General features: G+C 42.6%; 1 protein-coding gene across 3 annotated transcripts in view; it reads left to right on the top strand.

Moving 5' to 3' along the window:
- The window catches only part of COL4A4 (collagen type IV alpha 4 chain), a 121,912-nt gene that overhangs the window by 69,770 nt on the left and 37,851 nt on the right, over window positions 1–14,291 (top strand). For all 3 annotated transcript variants that reach the window (XM_032857371.1, XM_032857372.1, XM_032857369.1), the window contains exons 23-32: window positions 1,387–1,459; window positions 2,674–2,780; window positions 4,436–4,619; window positions 6,026–6,094; window positions 7,066–7,173; window positions 7,664–7,882; window positions 9,690–9,851; window positions 10,918–11,088; window positions 11,675–11,818; window positions 13,934–14,041. In XM_032857371.1, the coding sequence (XP_032713262.1) occupies window positions 1,387–1,459; window positions 2,674–2,780; window positions 4,436–4,619; window positions 6,026–6,094; window positions 7,066–7,173; window positions 7,664–7,882; window positions 9,690–9,851; window positions 10,918–11,088; window positions 11,675–11,818; window positions 13,934–14,041 (1,345 nt within the window). The remainder of the gene's footprint in view (window positions 1–1,386; window positions 1,460–2,673; window positions 2,781–4,435; window positions 4,620–6,025; window positions 6,095–7,065; window positions 7,174–7,663; window positions 7,883–9,689; window positions 9,852–10,917; window positions 11,089–11,674; window positions 11,819–13,933; window positions 14,042–14,291) is intronic.

The raw sequence follows: 14,291 nt of genomic DNA, 5'->3' as shown, positions 1-14,291 counted from the left end.
TGGCCTGAGTACTGTGCCTCATATACTTTGGTCCTGTCCATTTGTTACTTATAACAGCATATACAGGAAAAGTAAGAAGTAAGCAACATTGAACTCATATTAGCACTTTATAATTTCTAAAGTTCCTTTCCTGTCTAATCTAGCTATTTCTATTCAGAAATTTCTTCCACCCACTTTTCTCGTGTCTGATAAACAATGTTACACAGGAAGTTGTATTATAGTGATGATCCTGGGGGTTTTGAATGGGTTTGTGGAAATGTTTTTTCTCTACATTAAATGGCTCCCACACATTTTTGCCATTTGTGTTTTTAAGCCTGTTGCGTATAGTTTTGGCTTCTTCTTCTTTCTTACTGCTTAATACTGCCGTTATGTTCACCTCTATTGGCACCTTCTTCCCTTAGTTGCCAACTGCTTATAAAGTACCAGTTGAGAAGGTAATTAAGCCTGCATGAACATGTTGTTAGATTGTATGAGAATAAGACAAGGCATCTATGTGAGAGAAGATGGGTTTGCTCAGTCATTTTCACCTCCTTCTAAATTCTTGTCTATGTCTCTTGATTTTCAAGATCACAGGATAAGTAACCTTAAGCTCTGTATAGTGTTCCTGTAGCTGTATTTACTATGGTGCTTGGCCAATTTTATACTGGTGGTAGGTCTCCAGATTTTTGACACAGATTAATGTTCAATGATAACATAACACTTATAAAACCATGACCCAATAGTTGAGTTTCAGAGCAATGTTGAGGTCAAAAGGTGATGAGCCCATTGGCCAAAATTAGTTGTTTACTTGCTATATGGAGGAAATATATCAGCTATAATGAAGGTTCTTGTTTTCCCCCCTCTTCCTCATCAACTTCTCTCAATATCATACATTTGTCCCTAAGCCTCTGCCTTCAGCTTTAGTGGCAGCTCTTGTGGTTAACCCACCCACCCCCTTCCTCTTCATTCTTCATTAAAATGCCCAAGATAGTTAAAAATTTTTGTTATGAGTTTTTATTTTGAGATAAGTTTTATTTTATGACTTAAGGAGTTTGCAACATCATGCAGAGAAAGAAAGTTCCTGTGGACCCCTCATCCAGCTTCCCCATGATAGCATACATAACCTTAGTATATTGCCCAAACCAGGACATTGATATTGATACACATTTCTTTTGAATCTGGTACAGAACTTATCCAGATTCCACAAGCTTTTAAATGCGGGTCAAGAGCCTCAGTTTCGTAAGGTGGGACCTGCCTTGGAAGGCAAGAAAGAGAATGATACTGAGAGTACCAAACCAGAATCTGAAACAGGTTATTTAGAAAGAAACAAGAGACAGATTAGATGTACGTGACTATCTTTTGACCCATCAAAATTAAAATGATTTTTTCCTCTTATTTTTCACCAAGGGAAAACATGGTGTTTCAGGACCACCTGGCAGCAAAGGAGAAAAGGGCGATGCGGTTGTATCAAGAGTGAAAGGTGAGCCTAGTCAATCACATAGCTCTCTGCCATTTTATGAATGGAATGGGAACCATCCTCTTGCATTCATTTCTCTTCTGACCACAGATCAATTCTATGACAAGATACAGGGCTGTTAAGATTGCTTAAAAAAATATTCCTTGCCCCTCACATTTCTTGTGATAATATTGAGCGTCCAATCCTCTATCCCTTATTTGAAAACATTAAAAAAAAAAACATATTTGAGTCCTCATTATTGTGGCTCTGGGTTTGACAAAAGACCACCTTTGACTTGCCTACTGTTTATCCAGTGCATTATAGCATCCTATATTAATCAAGGCTGTTTTGGTCATGACAGATACCCAGCTTGAAGTTGTTTTAGAGAAAAAAGTAACTTATTGACTCACCTAAACAAAATTTGAAGTATTAGAGGTAGGGCTTGCACTGGGATGGCTGGATCTAGGAGATTCTTCCTACATCTTGCATCTTTCATTGCACCAACTGCATTTCTTTCCAAGGCTAGTTTCCTGTGCTGTGCATATACTGCCCTTCCAGCCAGAATTTCCAAGTTCTCACAAAAAGAAGTAGAGCTCTATAGGAGCGCCTGGGTGGCTCAGTGGGTTAAGCCTCTGCCTTCCACTCCGGTCATGATCCTGGGGTCCTGGGATCGAGCCCCACATCAGGTTCTCTGCTCAGCGGGGAGCCTGCTTCCTCCTCTCTCTCTGCCTCTCTGCCTCTCTGCCTACTTGTGATCTCTGCCTGTCAAATAAATAAATAAAATCTTAAAAAAAAAAAAAAAGAAGTAGAGCTCTACCTTCTTAACTCCAGTTTACCCAAAAAAAAAAAAAAAATCAGGAAGAACTGGACTAGCCTAGGGGCAGCACACCACCATGGACTGCTCCCCCATTCACCCTTGCCAGGGGATGGGGCACCACGTTCAGTGCTGTGCAAGCAGGGGCAGATGATCTTGTGGTTGGTGCCTCCACACACAGCCTCCTTGGCAGAATGAAGAAAGAAGCGCTCCCCAAGTAAGAAGGTCAGTGGGTTTGGCAACTGTCACTCTCCTCTCTTCCTTTTGCATGGTTGTCTTTATGTGACTTTAGTCAGTCAACTGAGATACTCTGAGTCAGGAGTCACACAGAGGCAAGGTCATTATTTTTATGCTTGTCCTGTGTTTCCTTCTACTTCATCTACTGCTGAGAAGGGTTTGAATACCTTTTCGCCTTTGTTCCCAGGGCAGAAAGGAGAAAGAGGTCCTGATGGGCTCCCAGGATTTCCAGGACAGCAGGGACAACATGGCGGGGATGGACTTCCTGGAAAAAGGGGGGATCCAGGCCCTCCAGTATGTATAATTCTTCTTTGGCTATTGAATTTCATTTTCTTATATGGTCACAAAACGTCTGTTTCCCCCTTCTCGATTTAAAACTATAATGTAGTCAAGTGTCAATGTGCTGTAAATCAGAGTTGCCTTCTGTGACTGCCACAAAAAGTTGATTTTTGTCAAAGGTGTGGTCGGAATCAGATGGTCTAAAGAGCAGATGGTCTGAAATCCCGAGTGGCGGTTTAGTCATGGGAAGACTTCCTGTCCTGTCTTTGGTTTTTGCATCGTTCTCATGGTGTGCATCTGTTTCTGGGGCCCTTGCATCTACAAAGCCCCCAGCAACCTCAGGCCTGTTCAGTAAACTCTGGAGGGTGGAGGATAGAACATAGGTCTTGATAATGACCTTTGGTTCTGTCCCCAGGTGAAGAGGCACATGAGGGGAAGTGGTAAGCAAGAGAGGGTCAACTAGTGCAAATCCCCTGAATTTTGACATATTGGCTGAAGGGAAATCCCACTGACAAATATTTCTGCACTTTTCAAGCACGTTTTGGGTGGAAACCATGTGTAGGTAACAGAGGCCATAAGAAAAGTCTCTGATGCATGATCCAGTGCTTAGGAACTAAAAACATCTTGGGGCGATGTCACAGGAGCCGAGCTAGGTGTTTCATGCGTATCATCAATCTTCTGAAGAGCAATTTGCTTTCAGATTTTACCATCAGAAATGGAGGCTAAGGGTATGTTATTCCAGGTCACCTACCTATCAAGTGGGTTAAATAGGAGTGAAAACCTGAGTCTGTCTTATGCCAGCTCATGTGCTATTTCTGCCAGACATGCTGCCTGTCATTGAGAGCATCAGGCCTTCCTTGTATGTGAGAGTTCTAGAAACTGTTCATTCCACTGGCGTGAATGAGATGAGCTCTGAGGCAGATGTGGAGGCAGCCATGACTGGATAGTCTCCTTCTCCATAGAAGCACATTGTGCAGGGACCCCATGGGGAACTTTCCGGTTCCAGGAACCATCATTCAAGGAAGCCCCGACAAGGGTTCCACAAAGATCTTTCTAGTTTTCCAGACCAGATGCAAATTTGGCAGCTGGGGATTGATTTTACCATAAGTAATCCTGCATTGTGACATACTGGACATCCTGTTTTTATGAAGTTGCCAGAGGAACAAAACTAGACAGTTAACCAAAGGCCAAATTCTTAAGCAGGAGCAGAAAGTGTTTGTCAGTCCTTTGCGTGCAGATGTGAAGGACGGTGGAATCTATCCCTGTGCCTTCTCCTCAGAATATAGGATCACAGTTTCAAATACATAAGAACTTACTTGTTCAGTTTATAAGCCTTCGACCTCCCTCTAACTACATGTTTCTCTATCTTCTTGTTTTGATATCAGAGGGTTGTTCCCACATAAAATTTCTCAAATATATTTAACACATAACACACACATGGCTTTCTGTAATTGAGGCTTAATCTCTTTCCCCCATAGCATATAAGTGTTTGTAAATATTTATGTTATCTCTGAACAAGAAGCTGAGTTAATCATTTAAAATTACAATTGCTATTGAGTCTCCTGGAATTATGAGGTTTTTCTATGTGTTTCTGTAGCTTATGACAATGACTGCTTTGAACGCATGGACTAGCAAATTTGCTAACTGACTCACGATGCAAACATTCCCAGGGGGATCATGAAGATGCACTCCCAGGTGATAAAGGGTTTCCTGGACCCCCAGGTCCCCCAGGCCGAGCAGGACCTAGAGGACAACCAGGTCTGGGATTTCCTGGCCCACCAGGAGAGAGAGGGCCACCAGGAGCTCCAGGCCACCCCGGTGAGAGGGGCCTCGAAGGCTTGAAGGGTCAGAAAGGTAATTTTGAATGTTACGTGTTACAGAATGGCAAGGGAAATAGTGGAGGCTAAAGTGATCCTCTCTTCTAGGAAAAGTCATTGTAGCTATGGCTAGAACCACTAAATAATGTTTCTTCTAGCTGCTGTTCAAACTTTGAATGTTGTCTAACAAAAGCATTACAGCACAATCAATAATTAAAACAAATTCTTAAAATACTAAAATGTCTTTGATGCTGTATTTGTCTGACATACCAAAATTGCCTTCCATTCATTTCTCAGTACCAGCTCATGCAATTGGTATTAAATTTACATACATATTCAAAATATCTATTTGTTTACTCTCTTTTGAGACAGTGCAGGGTATATTAATAAAAAAACACTAGTGTTTCATTTAAAAAATATATCATTGTCCTGGAAAACCCTTGTGTAAGCATTCTAGGAAGGAAAAAAAAAAGAATGGATTTCAAATATATTTGACAGTTATCTGAATTTAAAACAGTAAAGTGACTTGCGATATTAGAACTGAAAACTTTTGAAAAGTCTGGAAAAAGGCTTATTTGAGATTTTTTTTTCCTTTGTAATATGTACATATGCCTCAGGCTACATTATTAATTGTGAAGTGTTAGAATGAGATGGTCACATTGGTTCCCACTTTGACAACACAGGCAAAAATTTGGTCCTCAATAAGGTTTAAGATTATGGTTCTGGACCCTTCAAAATCTAACATTATTTTTATTCAGTTGATACATTTCTGATTTGAGAGCATATGGAGCGGTACATTGTCATGCATTCATTCCATTATAAAAGAGAAACATTCCATTTCAAAGGGAGAGGGAACCAAGAGGCAAACAAAAGCTTTGGCGTCTTCCTGTCTTCACCAGCAAAAATGGGGGGATGGGAGTGACCACAGTCCAGAGTCATTAACAAAACCAGGAGACAATACATGTGAAGGCCCAGATCTATGGTAGGCCCTCAGGAAATGTCAGCTGGCGTTAATATCTCACCAGGGTGCTCATCTACACAGGCCTCCCACACCCAAACCACACTCCAGTCCTCCGAGCTCACTGTTCAGTGTCGCTCCTATATCATGATTTCTCAGGTCTTCCGATTCCATCGTCTTGGGTGTCATTGGGCCTGTCAATACATATCTTTTTTTGGGTTATTAAAACTGATACTTCTTGGGATTTTTCTTATTCCCTTTACATTCATACTGTCTGACAGTTGAAGCTCAGATTTCAGGACCCGCCTTTCAGAAATTCAAAATAACAGTAGTTCAGATGCTCTAAGAATACTTGGAAGTCTTCTTTTCCCTTGTAATCCATATATACTCTACGAAGAATTATCCTGATTGAGTTATCATTGAGATTCACTTTACATGGGGCTGTCAGTTGCGTGAATGCCATTTTGTTTGTTTTTTCATTCCAGGCGATACAATTTCTTGTAACATCACCTACCGTGGGAGGCCGGGTCCCCCAGGAATTGATGGACCTCCAGGTAGGATCAATGAGAAATGGCTGTTTTACACATTCCCCAGAGTAAAGGAACTGGTGAGACAGACGACCCATAGTTAATCATCTGGTGACTAGTGAGAATAGTTTTAAAATAATCATCAGGTTTTGAGGGACTCTGGGAAAACAGCGTCTGTGGTAAGACACACTGGGGCTCAAGTCTACCGGTTTGGGCATACTCTAGGTGGGGTATTTTGTTTTATTTTTTTAATCTCTATGCAACAAAATTTACCCTGATTTGATCACATTTCAGTAGAAATATCTCCTCTTTGAGTATTTTAAAACTGTACCTTCTTTCTTTTCCTATGCTCCAGGCAGAAAACTGATAATGTACTTAGTGATTGTAAGTTTTACCCTGTTCTGCTTTGCCAGCCTCAAAGGATGTGAACACACAGATTTTAAGCTGCCAGTTGTACCTCCTTTAAAAGTTATTTTAGCTGAGAGAACTTCCAGTTGGAAATCAAAGAATGTTTGAAAAAAAAATCTCAATTCCTTTTGCAGGTGCTTTTTGCCTATGCTTCCTTGGAGGGCAATATAGTAAGGTGTAGGGAAGTAGATTGTGGCCTGTACCCTGATGGTTTCTTGGCAGACTACATGCTGGCTGCCATCTCTTTCCTCCTACAAGGAGGGGCTGTGCTTGAATATTTATGTTGAGACAGAGCATGGGAAAGCACCAAAAGATTCATCGGAGTGGTGGTACATGTCTCAAAGGCTTTTAGAGAGAATCCTTTACAGTTTGGCTTTGGAGAAAACACATTAACAAAAGTACACTCTTTGAAACACTTGTTTGGAGCACACGACCCCTAAAATGATTATGTAAACCAGGCGAGGTGACATCTACTTATATACAGTAGAAATACTCTGAAAAAGACAGCACAAGTTCTTTTTAGATCACCTGATTTTCATTCTCATTTGATTTGCATTTTATTGAGCCTGTGTTTTGTTGTTATTATTTAGGACCCAAGGGATTTCCAGGTCTTCGGGGTACTCCGGGGTTGAGGTGTTTCGATGGGCAAAAAGGTCGGCGTGGCAAGCCAGGAATATCAGAAATACCGGGTCCACCTGGTGAATAAGCATTTTTCATTTAAGAATGTGTCTGTACTTCTGAAACTCAATGACTGTAGTAAGCAGACAGCTCAGGGATCCCTACATAATGGGGGAATTTTTTTTTTTTTTTTTTTTTTTTTTAACATTAAGCTCTTAGCTATGTTTTAGTGACTTTCAGATTCTGGTAACTTTGTAAATTCTCAGGGCTCCTTCCTCCTGAAGCGTGAGTTCCAGGCTCTCAGTGGTCTACTATTTGGTAGAAACTGCTCAGTCCAGACAGACTGCCAGTGAGTGAAAGCAATGAGAGATACATCATTGGCTTCTAGGAAATACAAAATCACAATGTATTTTCCTGCAAAAGATGGCAAAGCAACGTTGCTTATGAAGTTACTCTTAATTTAATGCTCCTGTATTTTTAAAAAATACATTTTTATCAAAGTAGTAGTCTTCCATTTGTATTAGTTCTATATTTGTACATCCAACAATTTAAACAATTTTTTTTCGATAGGTTTTCGTGGTGATATGGGCGATCCGGGTTTTGGAGGTGAAACGGGGTCCTCCCTTCTGGGGCCCCCAGGCTTCCCTGGTTCTCGTGGAGCAAGTGGTCAGAAAGGAGTCATGGGAGACACTGCCTATGGCCAACCAGGTGCTCCAGGAAAGAGAGGTCTTTCAGGAGTACCAGGGTCAAAAGGTCACAGAGGTGATCCAGGACATCCAGGCTTTGAAGGTATGAGGGCTGTGCTGTCCCTGTGGTCCATAAAGCTGGCTCAGCTCTGGAACAGGTCACTGAAGGCTATATAGACTACGTAGCCTTAGAAATCTAGAATGCAGAATTTTCCCCCTAAGCAGCTTCATCATAAATGAGCACTGGTCACATTTCAAGGAACCTCCGTAGCATCGCCTTTGCATTGTATGGGTTATTTTCAAATTCGGGGCAGCTCCCTGTGGCTCATCCATTCAGTTTGATTCAGCAGCTGCTGGACGTCTGCCTGCTTCAGACTCAGGAGAACACGTGAGCCCTGTAAACGCCCGAGGACCAGGCTCTGGGTCACCTGCCTGCTGCGAAGGCCAGGTTGAAGGAGGACAGGCTAAAAGAAGGGGGGGAGCCCAGAGGGCAGAGCAGTATGCAGTGGTGTTTAGGGAAGCTGGGTGTGGTGTGGGCTGGGCCTGGCAGGCACACTGTGTTATTTGGACAGGTGACAGGGTGGAGGGGCTTCCATTCCAGCAGGGGTAGTGGGCGAGGAAGGTGGGAAAATGGTCTCCTGGCACTGACGTAACATCTATTTCCAAAATCACTAAGGATTCCTTCGGACCCTCAGTAGAAGTCTTTAATGTATTTAACAGTAACAGTAACCCTGGTCAGGGTCCTTAAAATCATCATCTTTGGGGCCCTAGTCTCAGGAATTTTGATTCATTACATCAGAATTGGGTGGGTCCCAGCAGTCCAGACCCTTAGGTTGTGGTGACCAAGAGTGGACCCCAGACCAGACTTTTACAAACACTCTTCTGGTTCTTTTCTAACAGTGGGTGAGCCAGTATTTACTAGATATCCACAATAGTATCATATGACAGGGCAAATGGAGGGCAGGGGACTGAGTCCCCTTCTCTGGCACCAAGGGACTTGCTCTATTGTTGGTAAGTCAAAATGTTCATATACAAAACCCCAATTAGTCAGAAAGTAACAGGAGAATACATTCTGTGAGTCATTGAAAATAATTTTGACTTAATAATCCTACTCTCTCACTTGTGACAATGTAGCTAAGGGAAGTGTTCAGCAGAAGATAAAGATTACTATGAAAATACCCTTGTATCATCCACAAAAGATGAACAAATGGGAACAATAGAGTTAAGTAATAAACACACACACACACTCAGCGAAATACCATTCAGCTATTTTCAACTAAAATTGTATTTGTAAAGATTATAACAAAATGAAAACATTTGCAGATTAATATGCAATGTGAAATAATCCAACAATGATATACTGTGATTACTACTTTAAAAATATGAATGTATGAATAGAAGTATAATGAAAACAAGGAAAAAAATAGATTTTTAGGGTAGGGCATGGGATGGATGATAGGGGAGTTATGTTGTTGTTGTTTTCTGGAAATGACACTGCCTTTCCAATAAATAGAAATTTAAGAGTTCAAGTGATGAAATGGCTTACAAAAGACACATCCATAAACTGTGAACTGGGTGTGTAAGTACTGTGGAGATTTGGTGTAAAGCCTGCCACAATGTGAGAGGTTAATTAAAATCAAGAAGAACCTCGTGGTATTTAATTTGCCCAAGCAACTTCTTCGTTGTCTGTGTAACCGTATCAAGTAACTCTCCTAGTAATGCATGGTTTCCCCATTCATTTGGAGCTCACGACCATCCGGGATAAGAAAATCCTTTGAGAGGCTTTACTCGTTTGAGCCCTGAGCTAGATGGAAAGTCTTGTTTCTGGTATTGCAAGCGTGCACCTGCTGTGGCCGGCAGACTCCCTAGTTTGATGCCATGAGTGTCAACAATGCCTTGTATCATTTCAGGGGCAGCTGGCAGGCCGGGATTCCCAGGTCTTAAAGGCCCCAGAGGCAGAGAGGGAAGTGCTGGATTTCCAGGAATCCCAGGTCTACCTGCTCGTTCCTGCAAAGGAGGTGCCCCAGGGTTACTGGGGCAGCCGGGACTCCGAGGGGCTCCAGGCCACCCAGGTGAGTGAGAGCCTGTGCCATGCCCACCCGTGAAGAGCCTGGGACTTGACTCTGCTTACAGAGGAATAAACTCACCTGCTACTCCTTTACGTACCAGTGGAACCAAGAGTCCTGGGGCAGGGACAAGGACTTTACTGTTCACAGGACGGCAATGGGCATGCACTTCCCGGTGGTTTGGGTCATTTCCCCTTGTCACCCTAGTCTCATGGGGACACAGAAGTGGGGTTCAATGGATGTTGCATTGCACACGCAGCAGGTTGCAGGATCTGAGAGGAGCCCTGAGCCTGGGGAGCTGCTGCTTTATAGCCTCAGGCAGCACAGCCTGCTCTTTATGCTGGGATAGGCGCTATGTCACCTGCCAAGGCTGTGTGTGCCAAACACAACCTTGAGAACTAGCCCAGGTAAAGAGTGGTCAGGACCTTGTACTTTGGGGGCACCCAGCAAGAGGCACAGGGGCTTGAGAAACCCAGGAAGAAGTACTTTTCAACCCAAGGCACTAGAGGGCTATTTCCAATGGGATCTTCATTTCGCCATTTGGTTTGTCTCCTGTTATTTATATCCTGTTGCATTTATTCAAAAATGGCAGGAAAATGGATCGAAATGGGGTTGAGGCAAACCCCGCCTCTACGGCCTTATTCCCAGCACCAGTAAAAACCAGATGATGTTGCTGTGATTTCTGCAGCCCTCGCCAGGGAACAGTCTGACCGAGTTCGCTTGGCCAGAGCTGCAGGGACACCTGGAAAGTTTTCTTCTGCTGGTTTCAAGAGTAAATACAAATACTATTTTTGTTCTTCGCCCTTCCCGTTTTCCATTTCTAAAATGCTCTTTATAGTATTTGTGGATCTCTACTGGGAAATATTTATTCAAGTAATCTGCCTTTCTTCTTATAGCAGCCAGGAAAATAGGTTCGGAGACGGATGGAGCCTTGCCACTGCGGTTTTAGCTGATAAACATTGTTTCATAGGCATGGATACACAATTTAAGCTATCACTGAATTTTTTTTCCTGCCCATGTGTGAAGCCAGTGTTCAGTCTTCACACATTTTTGTCCTTGTGGTTTGTCCCAGGTGCCCCAGGTTGGAAAGGACAGCGAGGGGACATGGGGCCTCCTGGTCCAGCTGGAATGAAGGGCCTCCCTGGAGTCCCGGGATGGCCAGGGGCAGACGGTCCCCTAGGACCCCCAGGCATCCCAGGCCCCTCAGGGGATGACGGACTGCCTGGTCTTCCAGGCCCAAAGGGTGGGTAGCACTTTTCTATTATTTACCCCTATTTTATAAACTTGAAATCTACTGCCAGGTGAAGACCATTACACATGATCATACTATTAAATTTACTGTTATATCAGCCTGATTTTGTCCTACCCTTAGTGACCGCTCCCTTCATCTTATCCCCTATATCCCCTATATTGTTATTTCCCGTGCCACAATGTTTTGGTATAGGTAAATGGGAAAATGTTGGGGGGGGTTAAGCCCACAGAACCCACAAATACTTCTGCTCAACACACTGGGTAGGGCTGATCAGGTGTTGGGTCAGGGCTAATGTACTTCCACGTTGGATGAGTTCCCATCCTCCAGCCCCATATCCCTGGCTCCTGATCTCTTCAAGCATGATGAGATCAGGACTCAGAAACATAAAGGCTCCCACTTCAGCCCTATGGGGTGGAAAGCTGAGTCCGCAAGCACAGCGGTTACACGAGGTGGGCCTGGTAGATGTTGTTTACCTTCAGTACAAACAGGGCCATGGGAGGGGGCAAGGAACACAGATCTAGGAAGCGTACAAGCTTTTAAAATGCCTTTCTATAAATTCATGCTGTCGTTTCATCAGGATCCCAGGGGCTGCCTGGCTTCCCTGGTTTTCCGGGGGAAAGAGGAAAGCCTGGCCCCGATGGACGTGCTGGCAGTAAGGGGGACCCAGGAGAGGACGGTCAGCCTGGCTTCCCTGGAGACCGGGGGGTGAAAGGTGCCAAAGGTAAATGCGCTTGACAGCACGGTGATGCTACATCTTGGTTTTGGTATTTGATCAGAACCTATATAGATGGTCTTTGAAAAGTACGTGGAACTGTCCTGCAGCTTGGATTCCTCTTCCTTTTGGATTCCTGGTGTTTTAGAATTTTAAACCAAATTCATTTTCCTTGCCTCTCAGTCTTGTTGTGTATAACTGATAAATGAATTGCTCTATTAGTAGAAAAAAAATATCAAGTGCTTTGATATATGGCTATTGGATTTAAAAGAACCTTCTCACTGGTTAGGAAGGAAGGGGGAAAGGCCCCCAAACTCTGTTTCAATCTTTTTCTTTTCTTTCTTTTTTTAAATATTGCTTTTTGTCAAAAGCCTAAATAATAAATATTACAGGGCCTGTGGTCCCTGTTGAAAGCACTCAGCTCAGCTTTTATAGCATGAAATCAGCCAGAGACAGCATGGAAACATGCTAACATAACTTGTGTTCCAATCGAATTTTCCTTATGGACACTGAAATTTGAATTTCAATTAATCTTCTCATGTCACAAAATATTGTTCCCATTTTGAGTTTTATCCCCTAAATGTAAAAGTGTAAAAACCATAGCTCATGGATTATAGGTAAACTGGCCACAGGGGGATTTGGCTCTCAGGTAGTAATTTGCCGACCTCTGAACTAGAGTAAATCCACTCTCATCTGAGCCATGAGCTATACTTCCCCACCTGTACTTAAAGAAAGAGTTTTCGGGGCACCTGGGTGGCTCAGTTGGTTGAGCACCAACTCTTGATTTTGGCTCAGGTCATGATCTCAGGGTTGTGAGACTGAGCCCCATGCTGGGCTCCACACTCAGCGGGAGGAGGGAGGGGTCCTGTTTGAGATTCTCTCCCTCTCCCTCTGCCTGCCCCCCTGCTCATGCTCTCTCTCTAAAATAACTAATAAATACATCTTTTTAAAAAATAAAGTTTTCAAATAAATAAAATCCTAAAAAACAGTTCTCATTACTATTAAAAAATAAAAATTTCAAGACCACTGATGTAAATGTTCTGTGTCCATCCCTGTTACATATTTACTTCTAGCACTTAGCTGGGAGGCCGCAGTGAGTGAAGGTAACATCTCATTTCCAGTGTAGAGAATGAATGCTTGACAATTTGAGAGACAAGTGTTTTGTCTTTAAAGCACTCCGGGTAAATAACCTCCTGTATAATTTAAATTACTTTTACTTCTTGGTGAATTGATTCTACTCTTATTTTTGTTTTACTAGCCTATCTGTTTTTTTTTTTTTAATAAAGAATCAAGGAATCAGAGTCGCTCTTAGCTAGCTTAGATTAAGTGATGTTTGCTATGCTATTATGGTCTCCAAAATAAAACAGATATGTGCTCGCTTCGGCAGCACATATACAAAATAAAACAGATATAAAAAACTGATAGTACATAATATGTTAACTAACTGGAATTTAAATGAAAACTTAAAAAAAAAAAAAATGCCCTGATTGCTGTTTGCTCCCGTGGTATAAATACCCACCGTGGCTGGTTTAAAGCTGTGAGCACTTTAACAACTGGCTTGCAAAATTCCCCACTTGTTAGTAATTGGCTCTCACCATACTGGTAGGAGCCTACTCGAGCACACTTCTACAGCTGGACAGTGTTTACGAAAATCGGGTAGAAACACCGTGTATTCTTCCTATCTTTCAGAATTCTCTAGGTGGAGAAGCAGTTGAAATAAGTGATCTTTTAATGTAAGGAAAATAAAAGAGGGTGGCTAGGAAGGGAAAGACAGGGAACTGGAAAATATGAGATGGGTGGTTCACGTTTTATAGGATGAAGAGACATATTTTAGATCTGGAACCTTTCAAACCTATCTGCTTTCACCTAAGACTCCGAGATCCGTTTGGCTGAATTTAGCAAGCATTCACTGATCACTCTCTGTAGCCCAGACCCTGTTGCTGGACACATTGGGAGGGGAATGCAAAAAGATATGGCCCTTCCTTTAGGAACTCCATCGGCAATGTGCAAGCTATAAACATAAATATGGTTTAGGAAATGAAATGTAGATTTGCAAACTGGACCTGAAGGGTCTTAACAGAAGACCTTCTGTTTGTTCTTCTCTTGCATACTTAATATCTGAAGGAGCAAGAGGACCCCCAGGAGATGAAGGAGAGATGGCTATCATTTCCCAAAAGGGGAAAACAGGGGAACCTGGACCTCCAGGAGATGGTGGATTCCCAGGAGAGGAAGGTAGGTAAATGCTCATTCTTTTCAACTGTATCCAATGTGTTGATCTTTCTAGATCATTTTGAATAAACAAACATGCGTTTGTTTGGGAAAGGGAAGGCCACTTTCTTTAGATACAAATATACACAGATTAAACTCATGCTGCATTTTTCTTTTGCTTTTCCATGCAGAACTTAATTAAAGTTCATACATAGGTCTAGATTTGGATATTCCAAATTAGGGTGTCGGTCCAAAGATTATACTTCTAATGCCA

The sequence above is a fragment of the Lontra canadensis genome, unplaced genomic scaffold, assembly GCF_010015895.1.
Source record: "Lontra canadensis isolate GAN:19392208 unplaced genomic scaffold, GSC_riverotter_1.0 scaffold13, whole genome shotgun sequence".
Classification (NCBI taxonomy): domain Eukaryota; kingdom Metazoa; phylum Chordata; class Mammalia; order Carnivora; family Mustelidae; genus Lontra; species Lontra canadensis.
Note: the sequence above shows the minus strand (reverse complement) of the source record. Positions and strands in the feature narration are given on the sequence as shown.